This window comes from Malus sylvestris, chromosome 7, assembly GCF_916048215.2.
Source record: "Malus sylvestris chromosome 7, drMalSylv7.2, whole genome shotgun sequence".
Taxonomy (NCBI): domain Eukaryota; kingdom Viridiplantae; phylum Streptophyta; class Magnoliopsida; order Rosales; family Rosaceae; genus Malus; species Malus sylvestris.
Genome location: NC_062266.1, coordinates 31,772,009 through 31,785,061, shown reverse-complemented (window position 1 = coordinate 31,785,061; position 13,053 = coordinate 31,772,009). Strand labels below are relative to the sequence as shown.

General features: G+C 35.5%; 2 protein-coding genes across 2 annotated transcripts; one reads left to right on the top strand and one right to left on the bottom strand.

Moving 5' to 3' along the window:
• Positions 1-1,410: 1,410 nt before the first annotated feature.
• LOC126630283 (zinc finger A20 and AN1 domain-containing stress-associated protein 1-like) lies at positions 1,411-1,863 on the top strand. Its single transcript, XM_050300373.1, has one exon. It carries the CDS (start codon positions 1,411-1,413, stop codon positions 1,861-1,863), a length of 453 nt encoding a protein of 150 aa, XP_050156330.1.
• Positions 1,864-4,791: 2,928 nt separating this feature from the next.
• On the bottom strand, positions 4,792-6,796 carry LOC126630804 (uncharacterized). Its single transcript, XM_050301013.1, has one exon. It carries the CDS (start codon positions 6,559-6,561, stop codon positions 5,008-5,010), a length of 1,554 nt encoding a protein of 517 aa, XP_050156970.1. The 5' UTR covers positions 6,562-6,796; the 3' UTR covers positions 4,792-5,007.
• Between the last annotated feature and the right edge of the window lie 6,257 nt (positions 6,797-13,053).

Sequence of the window (13,053 nt, the reverse complement as noted above, 5' to 3'; positions counted from 1 at the left end):
TGTCATCACTTAACAGGAGAACTAACAGTTTAACTAACCGATGTATGAAATTGTCCCACAATTAACACTTTAGGTATGACTCTGAAATGAAAAAAAATTGATGTATTAAATGTTGAAAACCACTAAACATGAGGGTAGTAAACAGTCTTTTACCCTTATATATATAATTCTCTTTCCTGTTTTGAATCGATATGAAACTAATATTTGGTACAGCCGTAGCTGTTCCAGAGTAGCTTGGAAACCAAACAAATTTTAGAAAACGACGACAGTGGACGTAAGAGTAAGAAGGGAAATTTAACATTGAGAGATTGTGTTTCTCATTTGAATCAGTCAGAGCTTATTAGTAATTGATGGATTAGTTCACTTGATTTCTTTTTAGTTATTTTTAGTTTTTCGATCTATAAACTTGACTTGAAAAGACGCTCTTACCCCGGAAAATAATTCACATATTGGTCCAAATTATTTTCACCATAGTATCATTGACGATACTATGATGTGTGCAAAAATAGCCCTTAAAATTAAAAGCATCAAGTAGTTATAAGAAAAACCCCAAAATACCACATGGATTATGCGTGCATTAAAAGGGTAATATATATATATATATATATACATATATATATATATATATATAGAGAGAGAGAGAGAGAGAGAGAGAGAGAGAGAGCTTTTAACAGATAGATTTGGCTTTAATGAAATTATGTGGTTGAGATTATGTAGCTTGTGATTTAATCTCAACCACATAATTTCATTAAAGTCAAATCTAACTATTAAAATATGACCTCTTCCCTTAAAGGGCCTGTATGTATATGTGTGTGTGTGTGGATTCTGAACCCACTGACTTGAGTGCATTTTTGCCCACCTTCTAAAGCGAGCATGATATTCATCCCAATAATTACCGTTAGATTAGTTTAAGTTTTGATATTTGTATCTTAAATTCTTAATTAAATCAATACTAATCTAACGGCAATTAAGGAAGATCAGCACCACCCCACTTTAGGGAATGAGCAAAGTTGCACTCCACCGACTTAAAGTTTCTACAAGAAAAAGAAGGAAACAAAAAACATTTAGAAATCTGTACAGAGTAGGTTAATTAGAGGCCAATCCTAATAAGAAAAGGAAATTCATACTACTCCTAATCCTACATTACTAGGTGCGAGCACCCCTTCGCACTATAAAACTACTCACATACTCGCCAAACCTCTTAACTAATAATCGAAATCGAAAAAAAATTAAGAAGCTTAATTCGGAGTCCAGTTAAGAAGTACAACTTTGCCGCAAGGGCTTGTAGTTCAGTTAATTGAGAGCGTTCATTTTTCTAAGTTCGAAATCTCAAGTTCTATTTTCCGCCTCCCTTGTATTACTTAACTCTGCGATTGCAAAAGTAACAAAAAGAGATTCAAGAAACCAAATATGGATTCACGAAACGACACCAACATGGAGCCTCCACGCTGTGCAAAAGGCTGCGGCTTCTTTGGCTCTGTGACGAATATGAACATGTGCTCAAATTGCTACAGACAATACCTGAAAGAAGAGCAGTTTGCTAAGCCTGCAGCCATGGTAGGGTTAGCTTCAGTGGACAACACACTCAGTGACTCGAGCTCCGCTACCGCAGCCGTTATTTCTTCTTTGCCTTCACAATCTTCACAAGGTTCATCAGATTTATCGCAGAAAAAGAGGTGCTTGAGCTGCAAGAAAAGGGTTGGCCCGATAGGGTTCGAGTGCCGCTGCGGCGGTGTGTTTTGTGGGAAGCATAGGTACCCTGAAGAACACTCATGCTCTGTGGATTACAAGAAGACTGGGCAATATCTTTTGACCAAGCAAAACCCTCTTTGCAAGGGTGATAAGCTGCATTGGAGGGTTTAGAGTTCTTGGTGAACAACTTAATGATCATAATGTTTAGCTGGCATAGATATAAGATTGTCTTTGTTAGTTTAGTTGCTCAATTTCAAGTTTGTAATTCTTTTCCCTTTGATTTTATGTCATTGATTATATATTGAGACACAATATAATTATTTTAGTTAATTGACTTACAATTAAAGTCAAGATTTAATTATTAGAAATTTTTTATGCATGGTGTCCGATTTTTATGAAAAAAGAGACAGATTATGGGTACAATATTGATATTGTCAATGATGTATCAATACGTACACAACAATAGTATCGATGACAAACAATCGGTAAACGAACATACTCAAACTCTCCAAATACTAAGAACATCAATCACACTTTTTTCTTCCTTCAACATAATGGGCCTAGGATTAGTGGGCTTTTCTTCAACATATGGGACCTAAGGTTAATGGGCTTAAGATAACTGGGTAGCCTATAAAAAATCTGCCAAAGAAATGCCAAACATTCTAGGCGGACTCCTTTAACAAAAAGAAAGGTGATTTTATGGTTTTAAAGAAGCTTCATGTTTGTAGCCGTTGAATTTTAAGTGGATTTGGTAGAAATGGATCCGGAGAGGATCCCCTTCCTTCAAAGGAGATGCCAAAATCTTAATGGTTGACATTCTTCACTCCAAATTTGAAGACAACGCCAAATTTTTTTTTTTGGACACATATTTCTTTATTTTCTTCACTTATTGATTATTATACTATTAAAATGAAATTTTACATTTAATTTGACATCTTCATTAGAGATGCTCTAACAGTCACTTAAAGTTGTGTGTTTGATTTGCCTCTCCTACAGCATGATTCGTATCAATACAGAGGAAAAAGATCTCAAGATTCGATTTTTCAATTCAAACTAAAACACATTCACTTAAATCCCCTATAAATTGTCTTTCAATGCCAGATGGTTCAATTTGGAGTGCTTTTTAACACATATCAAATACAATGATCGTATGAATGTCAACGAAGAATCTTTTACAAAGTATTTATTATAAGTGGGGCAATGCATCTTTGCAATTATATGAATTTCACTAAGCAAAATGCCATTAGCTGGAGGATCAAACACTTTTTTATTACTATTTCTTTGAATTTGTGTGTTTGGACTTTGTCCACTAGTGTTTGGGTCTGGCCGAAAGGTAGAGATTCACTCACATGTTCACATGAAGTCCCTTCTGGATTTACATGATTTACTTGCATGAATTCAATTTTTTATATCGTCTTGCGCTTGTGAATGGAGGTTAGGCCAATTAATTTTGGTAGTCTCTTAAGTTAGAGTAGTTTTTTTTTTTTTTTTTTTTTTTTTTTTTTGTTTGCGGATAGAGTAATTTTTTTATTCAATCAATATTGGAGAAGAGAAATTCAAAATCGAAATTTCAAATGCTATTGATGTAGAACGAATGGCAAAATGGATCGAAGAGGAAATGGATCATCGAAGGACAAAAGGATATAGTAGGAATTTGCAGATTTAACGTTCGAGCTCCGATTTTGGCCCATTATACCTTTTTAGAAAGAAAACTACGCCGCAAGTCCAATTCACAGATTTCTCGTGATGTACGACAAATTTTAGCCATCCGAGGTCATTTCAATTTCCAAAATAGTGTTTAAAGTTTTGTAATAAAATCGGACCTTTCTTTTCTCGTCGATTAATGTTGAATTAATGTTGTTTAAATTTCTAGAAGTCCTTAGTTTTCCAAACCTTTGTAATCATTATTTAAGTCATCTGGATGTAACCATACGTTCATTCAATTATCAATTAAACAACAACCCTTTGGAGTTTCTCTCAATTTTCTGGTGAATTCTAGACTTGTTCTTCAAAGGATTACGTTGGTAACTCTTTTGATTACTTCATGCTGCATCAGCTACAAAGAATACTCTTGATTAAGCTACAAATTCCTTACCATAAAAAGTACCTTTGATGAGCATAAAATGTGCGTGAATAGTGAGAGATCATGTATTCCAAGTTGACATAGTTTTTACTTATATCTACTTTTTCTAATAAAATAGTGAGGAAAATAATAAAAAAAAAAGTGGTCACAATAAAAAGGCTAGATTATTCTGTAACGGAAAATTAAAAGGCTATATTACTTAGGAGTTTAAGTGGGAGTCCTTTATAAAATAAAATTAAAAATAAAAATAAAATGTGCGGTATCAAGTATCCCCGTTGGAATAAACTGAATTTGAAAGTTTTGGTAATGGCGGAGTCATGATTTCGACGGAAAAAATTTCATTAGACCATTTTGTCGAGCACCTAGTAGGAACATCTCAATTCTTATCAACATTTGCTAAAGGAATATGCTAACATATGTCAACAACTACAATGATATGTGGAGGCTTGTCAAGGGTGACTATACGAAACTATAAAGTAATGTTGAAGGCTTCCAAGGGAGTGCACAATAGAGTTACACTCAAAAAGAGATAAAGAAGGACAGGGATGATAAAGAAAAAATAGAAGAAAAAGTAAGAGAAAGTTGTTATTTAGTTTGCCTAGCTATTTATAGGATCTAATACAATACACATACAAATATACATAGGATTGTTGAAGTTGTTAGAGTCATGAATGAATAATAACCTCATACTAGCTCCGCCAATGAGTCTTGACTAATGATGGACTCGTAGCTAAAAATGTTAAGAGCGTTTACAATTACACTCAAAATTTTGATGTTGAATTTTCGTTCCTAGCATCTCTGCTTAGAATCTGTATGGTAGCCGAATTTAATTATTTAATCAATTGTTCATAACCAAACACATGTGTTACAAGTCCACAAGAAAATATTCATCTTATTTTAAAATTTTATTTTGTGATCTTTTATTGGTACAGAGTATCAACAAATATTTTTCACATGATCATGCATGAACTATAATCTCAAAATTCATAATCCCCTACTTTTGATTTCGGAAAATATCTCAAGAAACAAATCATTTACATTTTATATCTATTTATTTCATCATATACAAACGAGAATTCGATACAAAAACGAACCCCGAAGATCTTATCAACGCAGCTCAATTCAAAACACGATGGTAAAATTTCAGAAATCAAAATTGAAATCCAAAATACGAACTAAAATAACCCCAACAAAAGAAAAAGAAAACGGTTTAATTCTTTTTCCTTCACTAGCTAGCTAGAACTCTGCAAATTGTGCAACCCATTAATGGAGTTATTGCATTCAAACAAGGCCTTAGCCGTCATCTCCCTCTCAAACCTGCAAATATAATTCAAACCCACAAGCAGCTCAGTTATGGCAGCCTCCGTCTTGTCCTTGTTTGCAAAAAACAAAGTTTGCAAAAGCATAACATTTGTTTTTGGCATCGTGTTTTGTTGCTCAAAGCTCCTCTCACTTTGCCATTTTATCATATTGTGCGCCAACGGCGCCAACCACTCTAGGATCTTCCCCAACGCTTCCCTCCACTCGCCGGCTAGTACCGGATCGCTGGCGGAAAACCCTACCCCTCTCAACCTGGCGCGTAGCAAAGACCTTACGCTGCTCGGCAACATCGAGTACAGATCGTCCCTCGCGTCGACGCCAACCATTTGTGGGAATTTTATCATCTTCTCCATCACTATGATCAAGTTAGCGTAGTGAAGCGACAAGGCCGCCGCGCCTAATGTGCTCGCCGGTGGCTTGAGGAGCTTCGAGTTGGACTGAAAAAACCCAATATCTTCCGAACTGTCTTTCATATCAACGATGGTCCTGGACAGAGAATTTTTTTTATCTTGATGGTCAATCTTTGTGATACTCGTGACGTACGTCTTGCACAGAGAATTTTTGTAATCTTGTTGATCAAGCTTCGGGGATCTCAAGGGCCCCGATACGAAATGACATGTCGATTGGTTGGACGGATGGACAGTAGCTGAGGCCGAGAGACTCCGAGGCAAAGACGACGGAGGGCATTGTCCGATACCAAAAACGAGCTTTGTCCTCGCAAGAACAGTGAAAATCGACCTCGCCATAACCCAAGTGACCGTGTCGAAGCTTCGGCTCCACAACGATCTGCCCTTCAAATACTTCACCTCATTTCTCTGCCACAAGATCTTCTGCTGAAGATCGACGATTTTTTGCTCTTTAGTACTAGTTGTCATCGGCGCGGAATGATTATTAATTTCGTACTCGTTGTACTTCCAGGCTTTTCCCAGCGCGCTCTCGAGCGCACTAAGCTCGTCCATCTCTCTGTGGAGGGTGGACGTGATCGTGACATACCTCTCCAACTTCTTGACATTGTTAGCATCCATTTCTTTAAATCCGAGCACCCAATTGTACGGATCGCGGCCGGAGTTGGCGAACTCGAGGAAGAGGCGGTCGAAGGAGCGGAGGTGGGAGTCCTCGCATTTGGTGCTGAGTCGGGAGATTGAGTTGGCGAGGAGGCGGAGATTCTCAACGAGCTCGGCGCAGGCGAGAGCAAGGAGGAAATCGTCGTCGTTTGAGACTATTTTTCGGACGCCTTCGAGGGATATGGACTCGTTGTGGAGGCGGATCATGTTCTTGTCGGACAGGGCCTGCCAGAGGTGGATGAGCTTCGACATGAGGCCGGCAATCTCGAAGGCCAAGACGCCGACGTTTGACTTCCTTACCGGTTTGAGTTGGTGGTGCGGGTGGTGGGTGAAGGTTCGCACGACGTCGAAGCGTTGGGAGATTGCTGTCTTCACCTTGAGAAGCAAAGTCTCAAGTGCCATGAGTAAATATTTTATGATAAATTAACAAAAATGTTTAAATTTGAGAAGAAGACGAAGAAGAAGATGTCTGAGTAGAACGAGTGAGTGAGAGAAAGAGAGAGAGAATTGAAGTGTGGGAGTTGGAGAGAGAGAGAGAGAGAGAACAGAGGAAGATAGTGGAAATAATGGAGGGAGGTGGTGGAGGAAGAAAAGCTTTGGCTAAGCTTTGTACATGTAAATTAAGCTCGTGAGGTGCTGTGGGCGTTACATATAAAGTCTAATAAATAAATATTCAAATATTAAATAAAATCAAAAGAGGGAGAGGAGGAATTTTCGGTCATTGCCACTTGATATTACTTGTCAGTCTCTATCATAATATGTGTATAATTAAGAAATTTTTTCAAATACGATGGTCGCACGACCCCACGTGTTACTAATTGATCGTGCTAGGTTTTATAGCGTGGGTAAATGACATGGTGCATACAGTGATATTACCACGCAAGGTCGCAAAACTTTTTTCTGCTTTTGCTTTTCAAGATGGTTTATGTCGGCTTGGTTGTTTTATATATAAACTAGCAGATGAGCACACATTTTATGTGTGTGAACAATTTTATTTTTTTTCTAATTTTTATCAAGGAGTTTAATTAGTTTTTAAAATTTTAAAAAGAATATGAAATAATAATGATATGACAGTTTCTCTTAATAAATGCATATTTTTTCTTAATATTACATAATTAATGTTTTGTCTTCCTATGTAAATATTGCGTATCAAAAGTGAGGGTAAAATCGGAAAAATAGGGATATGATTGTCATTTTCTCAAAATGTACAAAATTACTATTTTGCCCTCCTCATGTCAATATTGTGTATAAAAAATGAGGGTAAATAGAAAAAAAATAGGGCAAAAAGTTGACAAGAAGGGTTCTCTTAATAGAATAGATAAGTTATCTAAGTTTGATTCCTGTAACACACTATTTACTTTAGTAGGGTGAGTTTAATAATTGTGGTATGCTGTTATATAGGACTCCAGACTCATCAGATACATGTATGACACTCAACATCTACACTCACTCTTTAAGACTCACACCCGACTCTGTGAGTTTGATTTTAGTTTATAGAAACTTAAAAGTTTCTATATTTATTGTGTAAAACAGTACGAAAAAACAACTGTTGTCCATACATATCATAACATCTAAACAAATATGTAACAGAATATCTGTCACTAAAAGGTTTCTCAAGGAGTGAATTTGAGAAAAATGTGACGCCGACATACACAAGGCATGGTTTTTTTGGTCGAAAGAGAAACATTCATTGAACAATATAATGTACCACATTTGGATAAAGCCAACCAGCCCAACAAACAGATAAGCAAAAAACTCACAACAGATTGAGAAAGCAAGACAAGACCAATCGGTTACAATATATATAGTACAGCATAATCCTAATTCATATCTTGAAATGGCAGAACGTTGCCGCCGCTGTCACGACCACCTACACAAGGCATGGTTAATTTTGTAGTTAAAGCATTGGTTTGTCTTTTCCGGTTAATTTTGTAGTTAAAACATTAGTCGGTAAAGAGGAACTGTTAGGGGGATGTTTGTATGCTGAAAACGTTTTATTTTTATTTTTTAGATGCTGTTTGTTCTACAAAAATGGAGTAGGAGGGCCATACCATTATTGGTTTTTCCTTTTGATTGTTCTGAAGAAATAAACTAGTTTCTCATCAACTGATTTATTTGTCGTGTATTATTTATTATTTATTTTATCCAACAACTTTAACTTGAGAAGGAAAGATGCGTACCCAATGGCAAAGCCAGCTCTAATCTAAGAAGAAAAGTAGTGACCTCACAAACTAAATTTTGTTATGATTAGTAATTAGCTTAATTTGGGAAAACAATACTACCAAATAAGATCTATTTAACTTCCTTCTTACGTTTGAGGAAGTTGAACCCTAACATGTTTCGTAACCTATACACTACAGGAAAATGAATTATTATGGGCGATTTTTCTTCGTCATTTGGGTTAACCCGAAGGACTTATTAGGTCCTATAAGCTCTATGAAACAAGAAAGTTTATTTAGTATATACTGCTTAATAATTCTCATTTGATCATGGATCTATATATTTTAAATTTCTCCAGGAATATTATATTGTATTCTATGTAAAATGATAAAGATGAAAAGAAAAAAAGAAGAAAGGTTGATATGCTAACTTAAAAGAATAATGCTAGACATACCATATTGGTGTACTATCACATGTGGCAAGTGATTCATACAATTAACATTTAATGAGATAAATTCATTAATTGACGTGGCATGTACGCATCACTTGCAATATCAGATAATACACTAATGTGGTACACAATTGTAATATCCCTTACCTTTCCTTAGCTTAAAGTAGGATTTTGACCCAAGAGTTGGCCACAAACCACATTTTTTTAGGTGCCATTAGATGTGGTAGTAATATTCCTATAGTGCAAATACCAACCTTAAGTATATATATGTTGTTTGAAATTGAATTCATCGAAGGGTAGCGGCTGTGCGGGGCCTTAGGTTGACTTGGAAGAGTGACATGATGGAGAGTATGCTTCACCATGCATCCTAGCTAGCTAGCTAACATAATGATAATACACCAAGTTTGAATATACAAAACTGATTACGTTGTTAACACATACTTTAATACATATAATCTCACAAATGATAGTAAGACTTGTCTTTATAAAATATTGTGTTATCAATGTAGTTAATAAAGTGTGTTTGGTGACGGAGTCAGAATTTTTTTACAATCGAGATATAATTAAAGAAGCTCCCAACCTCACAATGTTGAGAAATGTTTCAGTACCATGCCTCACAATCCTCAATCTCCTTTCCTTTACCTTCGTTATTTCTTAAAGATATTTCATCATCAAAGATTTTAGGGTAAATATTAAATATTGACGTCTCGAATGAACATCAAACGAGATTAATTAGTGAAAGACCAAGCATGACCATTATTTGAATCCATTAATTCCGTAGCTCTGTTATTGTGTGCATCTAAATAACATAATTGTATGGCGAAAAAAAAAAGTATTTTTGGGTGTAGACAAAATAGGGATATATATAAGATTAAATAAAAGGCACTAGATTACTCATTCCTCATCACATGGTGAGCAGGAAGTGTGGTCTTGCTGCCTGAGAGAGAGAGAGAGACGATGTTCAAAGGTTTGTTTCCTTTTTACTTTGCCGTAGCTTTTGCCTACCAATGGAACGGCAGAGACGATTTCCTTTGTTTACTTGTCGGAAAATGAATAGGCAAGCCATCACCCCCTTCCTACACCTCTCCATCCCCATATCTTGGTTAAAGTGCTTCTCTCTTTCTCTCTAACCACGTACAACTAGTTTAATTATTACAATTTTCATCCTGTCAAAGATAAAAAGGCAATGCCGACTGCCAAGTTTTGTTCTAATGAGTCCTTAGTTCACATGGATATTGCATAGAAGGGGTTAATTTGACATGCGTATGTATATAATTCGTAATGAATGGGAGGGTTAAGAGCTTTATACTTTCTCATTGTTTGCGGGGATTTCAATATTATGATACATATCAAGTTGATCAATATTATATTAGAATAATAAATTCTTTATTTTTGGTAACGAAGTAATTCTCCATTACGTGTCATTATTTTACTGCAAAACTCGGAATTGTTTGTTTGACTATCTGTATGTGTGGAAACAAATATTGACAAGATCAACTATAACTATTAGGGTTTCCTCCTTACCGAAATGAGAAAAGTATTATCCATTATCATAGTGTGCACATATGTATGTATGTACACACACACACATATATATATATATATATATATATATATATATATATATATATATATTAATAGGGTTTGAGTATGCACCATTTTTAACATCTGTTTTGTCTTTTGTCTGTTGCATTGCTAATATCTAGAGGCAACGGGATTTGCAGTGATATAAAAGATCAACTGATAGCAATGTACTACGTACCACTTGTTTGTTTTGCTGAAAAAAAAGCTAGCTTTTCAAGAATTGTTGGAAAAGGAAGCCAACCAAGCTCCCAGTATATTCTTGGTCTGCATCTGCACGACCATGACACTTGGCAGAAACTGAATGGACAATTGGTGAAAACTAGATCCGTCGCACAAGCAGATTAAACAGCTCTAACCCCTGATCGTACGTGATTCCAGATTTGTTATAGTGTTCTTATAAATTTATAATTACGTACACTAATATGATTACCATTAGTCAAACAGTCAAATATTATCGAAGTTGCGAGTATCAGTGCAAATCCAAGATTACCATTTTTTTTTTTTCAAAGACAAGAAATTTTATTAATTTAGAATTAAATTGTTTACATCAATTTCGAAGATTGTGATTTGATCAGATAATATTGTATATATAAAGAATAAATTAAGAAGAAGGGGTTTTGTTTTTTACATGGGAATATGGCTTTTTGTTACGAATGCAATGTACCGAATGTTATTGAATCAAAGAAGATCTTGGATTCTCTGCCGACTAAGCTGAAAAAAAATGGGTAACATGCACTTTGTATCTGTTATAAAATGCTGCATTTGACTTCTATATAAAAACTAGTCAAATAATGAAGCAGGATCGCTAAATTTGATATAAATTAATGTTCAGTATAATTTTTTTATTATAAGCGATATAACTATTTTAATTTATACAAAAACAGTTTAGGATCTGAAATGTGTTGGCAGTCCCACATCGCGGGGGGGGGGGGGAAGTCAACAAGGGTGGCTTTAAATGTGATTACCATACTCTAACATTACCGATGTCTTTTGCGGTAAAACACTAAAACCTGACGGATTGAGACAATATCCTTCTTGAAAAGACTGAAAACAAGTGTAGACTCCATTGGTGGTGACCTCTGAGTTTCAATTGCTGATGTGTGGATCTCCATGTGTGAACCATTAAATTGGGTTGTTTTAATTACCGATGTGTGGATCTTCACGTGTGAACCACTAAATGGGTTTACACGTGAGGGGGCATGTTGCTAGTCCCACGTCGGTGAGGGTAGTCAACAAGGGTGGCTTTAAATATGATCACCCTACTCTAACTAATACCGAAGCCTTTTGTAGTAAAACCCCACACCTGACGGATTGAGTAGGTGGTAAAGTTAGGAACAGTATCGGTGTCGTTAGAATGGAACCCTTGGACCTGTCAATCTAAAAAATTTCAACAAATTGGAGTTGAAAAAAAAATTAGAAAAACCCTATCCACTAAGGCAATCCACCACTTATTTCAATTTACTTCTTAACATTCAAAATAACTTCATATATGTAAATTTTAATTTGAAATTTATAATCGGAAACAGGCAGCATTGCATCTGCATGGGAGACAACATGATATAGTCAATTCCATTACTTGAGCGTTGACTAAAGTTTCGATTTTATAATTCAAATGGTGTTATATATAATTGAACTTTCCGAAATCACAGTACTATCAAGGTGAAAAGAGTGTATACATATGTGTAATTCATATGGCCAACTTGGATATGGATAAGCTTTTTTTTAGAGAAATTGGTTGAAATGAAGAGTTTACAAATTATAATTACTGAAATAATTCAAAGCAAATAGTGACAACATATATACAAGATTCTGAATCATTTTAGCAAAGATTTGTATTTTGATCATTTTAGAAATCTTATTTATTTATTTATGCATTTGATAATACAAAGGAAGGAACAAGACCTGGATGGTAAGACTCTTGACCAACTAAACTGCAAGTTTTTTACGTTGATATATATGGATATGACCCATCTAATTATGAGAGTACTAGGTCAAGGATTGAGATGATGAAACAAGAAGAGGGTCCAATTAGCTTCATGATGGTAACCAAGTACACTATGAGAGCTAAGGCAAAACAAATTAAAATCATATTTAATTAGCAAATGATCGAAAAAGAGACTACAAAAATTGGTAATTTTCAAGTGTGTGTTGCACCATGCGGACTGTCTTAATCTGATTTCCATGGCCAAAGTGGCTGGAACTGGAGCATGCTGGCCTGTCATTGCTTTCACGCAAACCCCCTCATTTAACATCATTCAACAAGGAAATCATTATCAACGTCGACTCGGAGGGATGGTCAGGTCAGAGTCAGACCATGCTAAGTGGCTGCATTTTAAACCATATATACATAAATATACGTATATCTTTATAATAATGGGGCTGATGCCATCATCCTATATAACTAGGGATGTGCTATCCACATCCCAAATTACTTCTCACACCTCTTGTTAATTTTTATCCGTTGATTTTCTTCAATTCATCCGATCCGACGGTCGAAAATGAAAAAAGTGTGTGAGAAATAAAATTAGGTGTGTAGATATCACACCCCTATAACTAAGTGGATGATGATATATACATATGTATATATGTATATATAGTCTCTCCCACTTTCTCGATCAAGTCAAAGGGATCGATCGATGAAGATTGGAAATAATTTTTTGAATGTATTTGATGACTGACGTAGGCTTTTAATTATAGGG